Source organism: Manihot esculenta, chromosome 8, assembly GCF_001659605.2.
Source record: "Manihot esculenta cultivar AM560-2 chromosome 8, M.esculenta_v8, whole genome shotgun sequence".
NCBI classification, from domain to species: Eukaryota; Viridiplantae; Streptophyta; class Magnoliopsida; order Malpighiales; family Euphorbiaceae; genus Manihot; species Manihot esculenta.
The window spans coordinates 9,227,704-9,241,663 of record NC_035168.2 but is presented as its reverse complement, the minus strand read 5'-3'; the positions used below and the strand labels follow the sequence as shown (position 1 = coordinate 9,241,663).

Here is a 13,960-nt window from a genome sequence, read left to right as displayed (position 1 = left end):
TGTATCAAGATCTGAAGAAGGTCTATTGGTGGCCAGCTATGAAGAGAGAAGTGGCACAGTTCGTGTCAGCCTGCGAAGTGTGTCAAAGGGTGAAGCTGGAACATCAGAAGCCGGCGGGAATGCTTAACCCACTACCTATTCCAGAGTGGAAATGGGAGAATATAGCTATGGACTTCGTGGTGGGGTTACCGGCGACGTCCAACAGATTAGACTCCATATGGGTGATTATGGACAGACTCACCAAATCTGCTCACTTCATCCCAGTCAGGAGCAACTACTCTGTGGACAAGTTGGCGCAGGTGTATGTAGATGAGATTGTCAGGCTGCATGGGGTTCCTGTGTCAATAGTGTCAGATAGAGGGCCCCAGTTCACCTCCAGGTTTTGGCGGAGTCTGCAGAACGCTATGGGTACCAGGTTGGATTTTAGCACTGCTTTCCATCCACAAACGGACGGACAGTCAGAGAGGACCATCCAGACAATAGAGGATATGCTCAGAATGTGTGTGCTGGACTTTGGCGGTTCTTGGAGGCAGCACCTACCCTTGGTGGAGTTTGCCTACAATAACAGCCATCATGCTAGCATAGGGATGGCCCCATATGAAGCTTTGTATGGAAGGAAGTGCAGGTCACCTGTATGCTGGGAAGAATTTGGAGAAAAGGCCTTGGCAGGGCCTGAGCCTGTAGAGATCACCAGCAGGGTGGTGCCCATAATCAGAGAAAGGATCAAGACTGCTGCAAGCAGGCAGAAGAGTTATGCAGACATCCGCAGAAGACAAGTAGAGTTTCAGGAGGGGGATTTGGTATTGCTCAAGGTGTCTCCAATGAAAGGGGTGATTCGGTTCGGGAAGAAAGGTAAGCTGGCTCCATGGTACATCGGACCCTTTGAAGTCTTGCAAAAGATTGGGAATGTATCGTACAAGCTGGACTTGCCTGCTTCAATGGAGAGAATCCATCAGGTTTTCCATGTTTCCATGTTAAGAAAGTTCGTGTCAGATCCGAGCAAGGTTCTTAATGAGCCTGATGTGGAGATCCAAGAAGATCTCACCTATGTTGAACAGCCAGTACGGATCTTAGACACCCAGATCAGAAAGTTGAGAAACAAGGAAATCCCGATGGTGAAAGTCCTTTGGAATCACTACAACATAGAGGAGTGTACCTGGGAGACACGGGAATCCATGCTCCAGCAATATCCTCATCTCTTTTGAAGTAAGTATTATGTGTTTTATGTTAATGTGTATGTTTTATGCTTTGTATGTTCATGTCTTATGTTATGCCATGTTTGTTGGTGAACATTCGGGGACGAATGTTCTTAAGGGGGGAAGAATGTAATACCCGGCTAGACTCCGGTATCGGAATCCCTACCGTCCGGTGGGATCTCGGATGTCGGAAACCTCTAGAAGGGTAAAGTCATGTTTTCATAAAATGTTTTAATGTATTTTATGGTTTTAATCAAGTAAGAAATGAGTTTTTTTGCATGAAAATAATCTTGGAGGAAGACCCAGGTTCGGCCGCCGAACCTCAAGTTCGGCCGCCGAACGTGCATGTGCTTCGGGTGTGCCTTAGGCCCCCGAAACCATGAGTGAGGGAAGTCCAGGTTCGGCCGCCGAACCTTATGTTCGGCCGCCAAACATGGCATGCATGCGGGGGCACGTTCGGCTCCCGAATGTGGCCTGGCCAGCCACCTATAAAGGGGTCCCTTAGCCGAAATGGGCGAGCTTTTCTCCCCATTTTCGGCCAAGGTGAGCTCTCCGCCGCCCCTCACCAATTTTTGAGTTCTTCCTTCAGATCTTTGGAGATTTTCACAAGTTTTCACTTTGTTTTGAAGATTTTCGAGTATAAAGCAAGTTTTGGAGCTTTTGAAGTTCAAGAAACTCAATCTCTCCCATCTCCGAGCTTGGGTCATTTTCCTCTCGATCTTCAAGAGGTAAGGGCCGATCTTGAGCTCACTGTATGTTTTAAACAAGTTTTAAGTTGATCTTTGGGGTAGAAATGCATGTTTAGGTTTTGGTTGGTTTTATGGGTTATGTTAAGTTTTGAGCAATGTATGATGTTTGTGGTTGCTTGATGTGTTGTAGTTGGGGTTTAAGATAGTTTGTAGCCCCTAGGAGCTTGTTTGCTTGAGTATGCATGTTGTAGATCAGGTTTATACATGTTTGAAAGGTTTGAGAGGCGTTTGTGCATGTTGGAGTTGAGTTTCTGCCACTTTGGAGAAACTCAGGTTCGGCCGCCGAACCCGCTTGTGGAGGCAGCCTTCGGCTGCCGAAGCCTGCCCCCGAAAGAGGACTTTCGTCTCTGGAGGGCAGTTTCGGCCGCCGAAAGTGCCGCCGAACATGCATGAGTTTCGTCTCTGTCTGGGAGTTTCGGCCGCCGAAGGTGCCGCCGAACCTGCCTGACTTTCGGCTCTGGAGGGACTTTCGGCCGCCGAACCTGCCGCCGAAAGTGCCTTATCCAGCCATTTCTTGCATGTTTTCTATAACCGTTTTAAGGTGTTTTAAGGGGTTTTTGGGGGATGTTTTAGAGTTATGTTTATGTATGTTTAGTCCCTCATCTGAGTCCACCTGTGTAGGTTCGGACCCGAGGAACCGAGGAGGTCAGCAGTGCTAGCTGCTTCAGAGTCCCTAGAACATCAGCCAGAGGTGAGTAGAACAGAACTATGCTTTAAATTAATAAAATGTTTAGCATGATCCATGCATCATAAATGCCATGTTATGTAGGTTGTATTGCATTAGTAATCACGAATATGATGCATTGCATTTATACTGTTGATGTGGATGGATGTTGAATGACCCACTAGCTCTCAGTATGTAACCCAGAAAGTCCAAGGCTGCCCATGCCACGCGTCCGGGCAAATGTATGATTGTTTATGAGAAATGAGAGTTATTGGTGACAAGTCCGTCCTTGATGTGAAATGTCTGTGCTATGATGCATTCCATGAAAGTATGAATAATTAAAATGTTTTATGGTTCTGCTCACTGGGCTTTTTAGCTCACCCCGTTCCTTTAACCCCCAGGTTTGCAGGTACAGGTTAGAGCAGGAGGTCGGATAGAGTAAAGTTTTGGTTATGTAATAGCTAGTAATGGACATGATGGATGTTGTAATGTAATATTGAGTTATGTAATGTAATGACGGTATTGAGGTTTAAAAGTGTGCTTGACCCTAGCTGTGTAATCCCTTTATGAATGCATGATCTTTTGATGATGTTTATGTTTTACCAAACTTAATGCATGATTATGGTACCCCATTGGAGCATTGATGAGGACTCCATGGTGGGGTTAATGTTAATGTCTACGTTAATGCATGCACAGGTTGAGTTTGGTTCATGAATGAAAAGAAAAGTTTTAATTTTTATGTATGTTGTTGATCATGTATGGGATTAAACAGGTTCACAGGATGTATGTTAGGCTTGCTACGGGTCCCGGCGGCCTTAAGCCGATCTAGATCCTAGCGCCGGTAGCGGTCCGATTTTCGGGCTGTTACACTCTCTCTTGATGCTCTCTAAAAAATAAAAAATGATCTGCTCTCTCTCTCAAGAGGCTACTGATTATCAAAACAGTTTTTTAGAGAATAAAAAGTTGTTCTCTCATTTTATTCTTTTTTGTTGGCTATTTTAATTCTGTGGAATCAGACTATCTCCTGTATGCATTGGGTGACCTTTTGTGTTCGTGTGGGACTAAAAGACGATAATTATAGAATCTTTGGATATTTAGGTACTTATATTCTTGTAGAATACACTGCAATTTCAAGTAACTCTTAGACTGTGAATCATATGCATAGTTCGTTGGAAATACGTGATTATGCATGGGCTATGTGATATAAGATAATGACATGGAGCAATTAGTCTTGAAATTTATGGTAGATGTGGACCGGGCCTAACTTTTGCTGCCAATGTCCAATAGAGACCCACGATAGCTTTTCGGAAAGGGAATTTCGAGACGCACGACTTTCAAAAGTGTGACGAGGGCTATAGGCCTATTACAAAGTTCAATATGAAAATTCCATCGTTTAGATGGTCAATTTTGCATTTTAATTATTTTTTTGGATATTTTGGGTATTTTCATAATTTTACATATTAGAGTTTTGTTTTCTATTATAAATAGTCTCCATTAGCTATTAGAAACTCACTTTTCAATTTTTGAGGAATTTCAATAAGACTTTTTGTCTTCTATTCTATCTTTTCTCTTATTTCGTTTTAGCCAAACGATATTGATTAAAATTCCTAACGGAGTATAAATAGTCCTTTATCAGGTAAACTGATGTATTGTTTATTTATTTTGATCCTGAAAAATTTATGAATTTTACAACAGTAATATTATTAAATTAACTTAATATATATATACATGAAAAAAATAGAAGATATAAAAAGGATAAAAGAAAAAACCAATATAAGGGAAACTTTAGAGCTCGAAACTACTAATTTAATTAATTAATAAATAAATTCTTCTTAAGATGTGAGATGAAATGATAGGAGATTTTTTTTTCTTAATTGAAGATTTTAAATGTAATACCCGGCTAGACTCCGGTATCGGAATTCCTACCGTCCGGTGGAATCTCGGATGTCGGAAGCCTCTAGTAGGGTAAAACCATGTTTTTATATAATGTTTTAATGTATTTTATGTTTTAAGCATAAAAGAAAATGAGTTTTTGCATGAAAATAGCTTTGGAGGAAAACTCAGGTTCGGCCGCCGAACCCCAAGTTCGGCCGCCGAACATGGCATGCATGCGGAGGCACATTCGGCCCCCGAACGTGGTCTGGCCAGCCACTATAAAAGGGTCCCTTAGCCGAAAACGGACGATTTTTTCCCCATTTTCGGCCAAGGTGAGTCTCCGCCGCCCTTCACCCATTTTTGATGTTCTTCCTCTAAATCTTTCAAGATTTTCACTTGTTTTAACTTGGTTATGAAGATTTAAGCTTTTGAGCAAAGTTTTGGAGCTTGGAGGTTCAAGAACCAAATCTCTCCCAACTCCGAGTTTTTGGGTCGTCTCTCTCGATCTTCAAGAGGTAAGAGCCGATCTTAAGCTCGTTTTATGTTTTGAATAAGTTTTATGCAAGATCTATGGGTTAGAATGCATGTTTAGGTTATGGTTATATTTATGGGTATAAATGTGTGTTCTTGAACAATGTGGATGCTTGATGTGTTGTAGATGGGGTTTATGATGGTTTGAGACCCCTAGGAATATGTATGCTTGCGTTGTGTGTTGTAGAATAGGTTTGATGCATGTTTGGTAAGCTTGGAGGCGAAATGTGCATTGAGAGCCAAGTTTCTGCCCTTTGGCAGAACCCAGGTTCGGCAGCCGAAGGAACTTTCGGTCGCCGAACATGGCTGGGGAGGCAGCCTTTCGGCTGCCGAAGCTTGCCCCCGAAAGGAGACTTTCGTCTCTGTCTGGCAGTTTCGGCCGCCGAAGGTGCCGCCGAACATGCATGAGTTTCGTCTCTGTCTGGGAGTTTCGGCCGCCGAAGGTGCCGCCGAACCTGCCTGACTTTCGGCTCTGGAGGGACTTTCGGCCGCCGAACCTGCCGCCGAAAGTGCCCTGTTCAGGCCTTCTTTGCATGTTTTTGTATGATTGTTTCATGATGTTTTAGGGGGTTTTGGGGAGTAGTTTATAGTTATGTTCAGGTATGTTTGGTCCCTCATTTGAGTCCACCTGTGTAGGTTCGGACCCGAGGAACCGAGGACCCCAGCAGTGAGTTCAGCTGCTTCGGTGTTGTCAGAGTCTGCCAGAGGTGAGTGGAACTAAACTTGATCTTTTAAATTAAATGTTTTATCATGTTTCATGCATCATGATTATGCAATAGGATGATTGCATTAGTTTCACGAATATGCCGCATTGCATCTATTGTTGTTGATGTGGGTGAATGTTGGATGACCCAATTAGTCCATGGCAGGAAGACCAGGACCCCATGCTACGGCCTGGCACTATGTGAGGAAAGACCAGGACCCCATTCTACGGCCTGGCACGGTTATGAGACTCGAAGACCAGGAGCCCAGAGGAGGCCCTGGGGAAATGGTAAGTAATGTATGTTATGACAGGAAGACCAGGACCCCATGCTACGGCCTGGCACTATGTTAACTTGGACTAATTGGTGACAAGTTCACCCAACCCTTATGTGAATTGTCTGTGTTATGATGCATTTCATTGGAGCATAGTGTTAATATGTTTTATAGTTCTACTCACTGGGCTTTTAGCTCACCCCTCCCCCTTTACCCCCAGGCTTGCAGGTACAGTATAGAGCAGGAGTCCGGATAGAGTAAAGAAGTTATGTTTATGTAATAGCTAGCAATGGACATGATCGGATTGTAATGTAATGTCTTAATCAGTATAGATATGTAATGAGATGATGTTTATGGATTATTAGAGGTGTGCTTGACCATAGAATGTTGTTATCCCTTTAATACATGATCTTAGAGATTTTTTTATGATGTTTATGTAAACCAACTCAGCATATGTTATGTCACCCATTGGGGACACTGATGAGATCCCACTGAGGGATCAATGTTATGATTATGTTATAGTGCATGCACAGGTTGAGTTGGCATACGAATGGAAAGAAAAGTTTTAAATTTTTTTTTGTATGTTGTTGATCATGTATGGGATTAAGCAGGTTCACAGGATGCATGTTAGGCTTGCTACGGGTCCCGGCGGCCTTAAGTCGACCCGGATCCTAGCGCCGGTAGCGGTCCGATTTTCGGGTCGTTACATTAAATTTAATAAAACATAAGACAATTATAAGTTTTTCTTATATCTGCGGATAAAAAATTGGAGCTCTAAAACTTGTAATACAAGATATCATCTCAAAGAGATCATTATATTAAAATACATTGATTTTATGTGAACAAGTCATATTATCTGTCTTAACAGTCAAATATAATTATATTTTAAAATGAGTATTTTAGAGAATTCAAATTTAAATATTAAGTATGCTCAAATTATCATCTGTACGGTATCTTAAATAGAGATATGCACACCATTATAAATGGAAAGAGATATCGTAGCATGTGATTCATATCACATTTGCTTGTAATCAATGATGGGAGTACAAGCGTTGATCTCTGCTTATTCTTATTAATATGTGAGGTCTAAAGATTATAAGTAATCTTACTAATGCTCTTAGGACTCTAATATGTTACTTGAAACTTAATTTAATATTTGCTAGCTTAGGATATTATTAAATGATTATAAATAATTCGATCTGATGAAATATTCTTAGAAAAGTAAATTGAATAAAGGTTAAGAGTATCAAAATATGAGGAAGATCATATGAAAGTATCATAATTTTTTTTTGTTCATTGACCAGTCAATTATGTTTGTCTGTAGATAGATCATAATTATGGATATAACAGAAAATAATTGAGATTATATGGATATTCAATGTGATAAATGATCTAGAGTATTGTATACTACAACTACTATGAATTTCACTATTTGAGCGATTATATTGCCTTAATAGACATAATATTTGAGTTCTCGAAGTATGCATAGACCACACAGTCTATTTGTTAAGTATGAAAATAATAGTATACATATCATCATGCTTATCATCTTTGAGTGGGAGATAAAAGAAATTATACACTCAAGATAGAGTCAAAAAAAATAAAGTTTGAAATAAGTTTCTATATCTTATTTATAATATTTCAGTTTTAATTTATTTTATATAAATTTTAAAAAAACTGAATTTCAAATCTTTGGCAGTTATGTCGCAGAAAATCATATAACTACTCCTATGTGGGTGATGGGCAACCTTTTCCTTCAATCTATTGTGAATGAGAATAAGGTTATACTCTCTTTCGATGCTCTCTAGAAAAGAAAAAACGATCTGCTCTCTCTCAAGAGGCTACTAATTATCAAAACAGTTTCTTAGAGAATAAAAAGTCGTTCTCTCATTTTATTCTTTATTGTTGACTATTTTAATTATGTGGATTCGGGTTATCTCCTGTATACATCGGGTGACCTCTTGTGTTTGTGCGGGACTAAAGGACGACAATTATAAAATCTGTGGATATTTAGGTACTTGAATTCTTGTGGAATCAGTGCAATTTTAGGTAACCCTTAAATTGTGGATCATATGCACTTTGAAAATAGGTGATTATACATGGGTTATGTGATATAAAATAAACTGATGTATTATTTATTTATTTCGATTCTGAAAAATTTATGGATTTTTAACAATAATATTATTAAAATAACTGAACATATATATACATTTAAAAAAAATGAAAAATATAGAAAAGGGTAAAAAAAAAAACAATATAAGGGAAACTTTAGAGCTCAAAACTACTAATTTAATTAATTAATAATTAAATTCTTCTTTAAGATGGGAGATGAAATGATTGGAGATCTTTGTTTTCCTTAATCTTTGATTTTAAATTCAAATTTTGAATTTGGAACACTTTAAAATTGTAAAGCAGCGTTTTATTCTTTTAATCTAATACGAACTTAAATTATTCAAGATAGTAAATACAAAATAAATAATAATAATAATAATAATAATAATAATAATAATAATAAGATTTTTTTAAGGAGGATAATTGGTAATTTAGGTGCGCACCATAGTTCTAGAAAGTAAATTAGATGAAGCTAGCTAGAGAGGGAGTCCTAGGATTTCAATTGTGGATTGCTTTTCATTTTGCATCATTTGCTTGTCTGTAAAGGAAATGGTCTTCACCTAATTAGTAACAAATAGTCTTGACTTTTGATCAAAAGCCAAATACAATTAGTTAACTATGTCTTAGTTAATTAACGAAGAATTATTTTCAGATTTTTTTTCTAATAAATAATAATTAAATAATAATGAGTGGTCACTCTCCAAAGTCCATGTTAGAGGAAGACATAATCCAAACATATTAGAAAAGGACCCTATGCATTATTTCTTTTGCCTTCCGAAAATAAAAAAACAAATTGACATGATCGATCCAGCCAGCTTTAAGCTGATCTTGTACGCTTAATTTTGGGTCTTTTCTGTTTTCAATTCCGTGTTCCAAATTCTACGGCTAAATTGTTTTCATAAAAATATATGAATTTCAAATATCTCGCTCGGAAATAATGTTTAAGCATTTGGTCGGTTCAGTTTAAAATCGAACTGAACTGAATAAATCAAAAATTAAAATTTTATTATTTATGAAAATCGAATCGAATCGATTTTCATCAGAAATTGAATCGAATTGAACTGGTCTGATTTAATTCGATTTGATCAGTTTGAATTTTTAATAAATTTTTTATTTTTTTACACTTTATTTTTAGTATTTTAAAATTTAATTTGAATATTTTAATTTTAATATAATCTAATATCTCTATATTATTGAAAATAATATATTATTATCACTAATCGGTTCGGTTTGATTTTTATGATTTTTTTTAATCAAAATCGAACCGAATCAAAATAACCAAAATTTTTAAAATTAAAAATCAAATTAAAATAAATAAAAAATCGAATTAAATTCTTAAATTAATTTGGTTCGATGGATTTTTTTAATTTAAACCGAATACTACTCGTTCCTAATAGCAATGTAGGAGATTATTATTACTATACCAATAATTTTGCTATGATAAAAAATCAATTTTTCAAGATACATAATAATGTATTTTAATAGATAATTTGTTTTTTATTGAGGCAATATCATATTTTTAGGAAAAAATTTTTTTCTTCACTAATAAAAATATAATTTAATCGTTTTTTTATATTATGACAGTGATAATAAATATAATTATTTTAAAATCATCATTGTAAATTTAAAACTACTAGCAGCCATGCATGAGAAAGTATACATGAACATAGTATTGTTTTTTTGCTGTTGTTTGTACACACTATCGCATACTTTCATTTGTATCATATACACAAAAGAGCTATTTAATCCACAACGGAAAGAAGAAGAAGGAAAAAAAAAAAAAAAAAATTATTATATGGGAGACGACATTGTACACGTCTCTAGCTCCTATTCCGACATTGCCCATGGTTGAGAAGATGCTTGGCTGACAATTAATACATTGATTTTTGTGAGTTAATAGATAGCTTAAATATTGATAAAATCAAGAAAAAAAAATTAAGAACTTACTCAATTATCTCTCTGCAGTAAGCACAACTTGCCTCATCATCCATAATATCTCCCAAAGCTTCAAAGGTGGTTGAAGTAGAAGAAGGGTTAGAAATGTCATATGGGTTGATCCTGCAACAGGTTTCTGTTTGGTTACAGTGGTGATCATCAGGTGAAAATGAAACAAATGGAGGAAGTAGTCGGTTTGAGATTGGGACAACATATGAAGAAGATCCCATTTCGCCATTATCATTGAAGCCAGGTTTTGAGTCCTTCAAGGGATGGTATTGATCATTTAATGGTGGCTGAGGAGCTTCGATGTCCAGTGGGGGAACAGAATTATAACCTGCAACTTCGTAAATAGCATTTGATCCAATAAGATTAGTTGCTGCAGCTTCCATATTTGGAAGAGGGTTGCTGCTTAACGTTTGGAGGATAATATTGTGCAAAAGCTGGATTTGCCTGAGACCATTGTCCCAAGTGACATTGTTCATAAGATTATTAAAATTAGCCGCAGCAAGCAACTGCGGCAGGTCTGAAAGTAGATTGAGGTCGCTTCTTGGGCTGTGAGTGACTGGGTCGATTCCCATTTGGAGAAGCTTTTTCTTCAGATGAGTGTTCCAGAAGTTCTTGATTTCATTATCAGTTCTCCCTGGCAGATTCTGTGCTATTGCAGACCACCTGCGCAGGGAAATTAAAGAGAAGACGAGATCATTATAGATAATAAGAGAACATAATAAAGATGAGAAAAATTAATTACTTGTTTCCGAGGACTGCATGGAGGTTGATGATAATTTGCTCTTCATCTTCAGAAAAATTTCCTCTCTTTATATCAGGTCTGAGATAATTAGTCCATCTAAGCCTGCAACTCTTTCCACATCTATTCAACCCAGCAAGTTTTGGAAGTGCTCTCCAACTTCCATGACCATGTTTCTGAATGAACTCGATAAGCTTTTTATCTTCTTCAGGCGTCCACGGTCCTTTCTTGATGCCATTTTCGTCTTCAAATGATGAAGATTTCCCCATCATCTCTGCAAAATCAGTCGACATATGCATATATATACAACTCAAATCTTGAAGATAACTAAGCAATAATGAAGAAGAAGCAAATTCAAACCTTGAACTAGATGGCGATGGATGAAACTAGCGGAGGAAAAGTGACAGGATTAGTTCTCAAAGGAGACGGAGAGAAGCACTGATGTTATATATACATACTGAGGAGAGACAGTACAACTGGAAATTCCAAGTGTATCCCCCATTATCTTTTATAAGTTTTCATGATTTGTAATTAAGACACACACCTTATTTAATTAATTTGGTCGGCTATCTAAATTGGTTGAATTAATTTAAAGTTTTTATTAGTATAATTAATTTTTAATAAATATGTAAAATTTTCCATTAAAAAAAGAAATCCCCTTCCAATGGTAATGAAGTGAGGACGAAAATTGTGAAATTCCATTCCCATTGTCATTAACATTTTTTTTTTTTTGAAATAATTCCAAGTAAACCAGTTGATCGTCCTTATTTTTTAAGTTATGAGATTTAAGTTCAAGTCTTTCAATAAAATCTTTATATTTTCAAAAGAATAATTTTTGTAATTTTTGTAATTTCGCAATAATAATTATTTAGCTATTATCTGCTTAATTCATTCAATTAATAACTAAATAATTAATGATTTGAAATAAAAAGGGTATCTAATGTATTTTTATTAATAGAATAATTGATTAATTAATTTTATTAAATTATATAAATTAAATAATAATTTTTAAAATATTATTTTACTTCTAAACATATTAGTTAAAGTGATGTTTTCAAAGGCAGTAAAATACTATTTCTATTAACATTTTTAGAAGTAATATATTATATTGAACCAAATTAAATTGAAAATCTCAATTTTATAATATTTTTGTAGCAAAAAAAAAAATTTTAACATTATTTTCTTATATTAATATTTTAAAATTTTTTTTAATTTACATTATTTTAATAATATTAATTCATGGTTGATGATTAGTTTGGATAAAACTTGAAAAGATTAAACCTTAAAAAAAAAAAAAAAAGGAAAAAGAAAAACACCTACGTAGACTTGAGACTTGTGTGTAGAACAAGGCAAAGCCTAGCGACGTTGCCACCTTCTTCAAAACAGTTTACGCCAAATGATGGACACGTAAGCAATTAAGTTAAACCAATACTTCGGTTAGGTATTACACCTGGCACACATCAAGTGGATTAAAATAGCTCATTTTCTTAAATCACAAAGAGAAGAAAACTCCTTTGAAGGAAAAATTACATAGTATATCTGTTATTCCATAGCTTGGAAATTAACAAAATTAAGTTATTTAAAGAAAACCTGTTTCCTAATTTCTTTAGGATTTATGTTTTTAAAAATTTTTCCCACCGATTTTGAAAAAAAATACATAATTTAATTTAATTAGTATTAATTTCACAAATTGATTGTCTTATAAATAATCATAAAACATCACACGCAAAACTATTGAGTCTCTGGACGGTTCCTACTTAATCTTGATTTATTTTTAACGGCAGATTATGACTCTTACTGTGTGGTAATTATATTATATTAACTAATTTTTTAATATTTACTTTTATTACATCTTTACTACGTATGTATACAATTGATTTTGAAGAGTTAAATTTTTTATTTCATTAATTTTATTATCACGATTTTTATTTAATTCGAATTCTATTAATTAATTTAATTTAATTTAATTTATTAAAAAATTAAAATAAATTTATTTTTTATCGAATTTAATTTTAAATGATTTATAAATTATTATAAATTATAATTAATAATAAATTTAAAATTAAATAATTTTAATTAAATAAATATTTATATAAATCAACTCATAAAATCTGTAAAAAATAAATTTTTATAAGCATACACAATTGGATTTGAATATGCAAATAATTTTTAGATAATTTATAATATAGTCTTTAAAATCTTTTTCAATAGTAAATAATTTAATTTTAAAGTTTTTATTTTATTAATAAAATAATTTTTCAATTAAAATTTACTGTTAATAAATCATAAATTAAAAAAATTAATTCAAATTAAAAAAACTAAATTATTATAAAATATTAAATTATAAGGATTAGATTGTTATAAATTATTAACATTGAAGATATTAATTAAATTGTTGCAAATTATTAAAATTAAAAAATTAAATAATATAAAAAAGTGAAATTTAAAAGAATAAATTATTATAATCTAATAATTATTTTTAATAAAATATAATCAAACTTTAAAGTACTAAATTGTTTGTTATCAAACTGCTGGGACTAAATTACAGAGATTATATTATAAACTAACCTAAATTTTTATGAGAAGCGCATCTTTAAATTATTATATAAAAAAGAAATTAATATAATTTTAATGTAAAAAACAAATTTGAGAATATTTTTATCAATATAAGGAAAAATTAAAAAAAAAATTATCTCACAATTATACAACAAGGAGCTTACAATATCAAAATTTATTTTTCAATTTATTATTAAATTATAATTAAAAAGTTAAATAAATTTAAATAAATCAAATAAATTAATAAAAGTATAATTCACACTTTAAAATCTTAACGTGTGATAACCTTATTTGAAATTTTAATAATAAAATAATTGATTTAATTTTAATAATGCAATACCCAACTAATCCTTATTAAGGTTTAGGCAATGAACAGTTCATCTTCCCTTCACCAAACAAATCTTTTAATATTTTGCAACTCTCTCTTTAATTTGTCTCTTCTTTGCCTTGCTTACAATATTTTGTCTTGCATGCATCAAATACCAAATAAGAGAGATATGTTCACTTAAGGGAAACAAGTAACTAAATAGAAATCAAGGATATTAATATTTTATGGAAATAAGTTGATATCCGCCAAGAGCTAAACAAGTGTATTTTAATTTTTTTTTTTTTTGGATCA

The 13,960-nt window shown here is 34.1% G+C and overlaps 1 protein-coding gene across 2 annotated transcripts; it reads right to left on the bottom strand.

Moving 5' to 3' along the window:
- Window positions 1–9,756: 9,756 nt before the first annotated feature.
- On the bottom strand, window positions 9,757–11,192 carry LOC110621722 (transcription factor MYB93). 2 transcript variants are annotated; one of them, XM_021766010.2, is made up of 4 exons: window positions 11,146–11,192; window positions 10,789–11,059; window positions 10,050–10,709; window positions 9,757–9,966 (listed from the first exon to the last, which is right to left on the bottom strand). In XM_021766010.2, the coding sequence occupies exons 2-4, from the start codon at window positions 11,055–11,057 to the stop codon at window positions 9,930–9,932; spliced, it is 966 nt and encodes a 321-aa protein (XP_021621702.1). In that variant the 5' UTR covers window positions 11,058–11,059; window positions 11,146–11,192; the 3' UTR covers window positions 9,757–9,929. The 2 variants fall into 2 exon arrangements, with proteins under 2 accessions (XP_021621702.1, XP_043815246.1); XM_043959311.1 differs by lacking the exon at window positions 11,146–11,192 and having other exon boundaries at window positions 10,789–11,130.
- Window positions 11,193–13,960: the final 2,768 nt, after the last annotated feature.

What these genes read in the sequence shown, in the direction of transcription:
- LOC110621722 (XM_043959311.1), bottom strand. Translation starts at nt 11,084, where the DNA reads ATGCATATGTCGACTGATTTTGCAGAGATGATGGGGAAATCTTCATCA. An exon ending in CATGCAGTCCTCGGAAACAA is followed by an intron (nt 10,710 to 10,788) that starts GTAATTAATTTT and finishes TTCCCTGCGCAG; the next exon opens with GTGGTCTGCAATAGCACAGA. An exon ending in TACTGCAGAGAGATAATTGA is followed by an intron (nt 9,967 to 10,049) that starts GTAAGTTCTTAA and finishes ATTAATTGTCAG; the next exon opens with CCAAGCATCTTCTCAACCAT.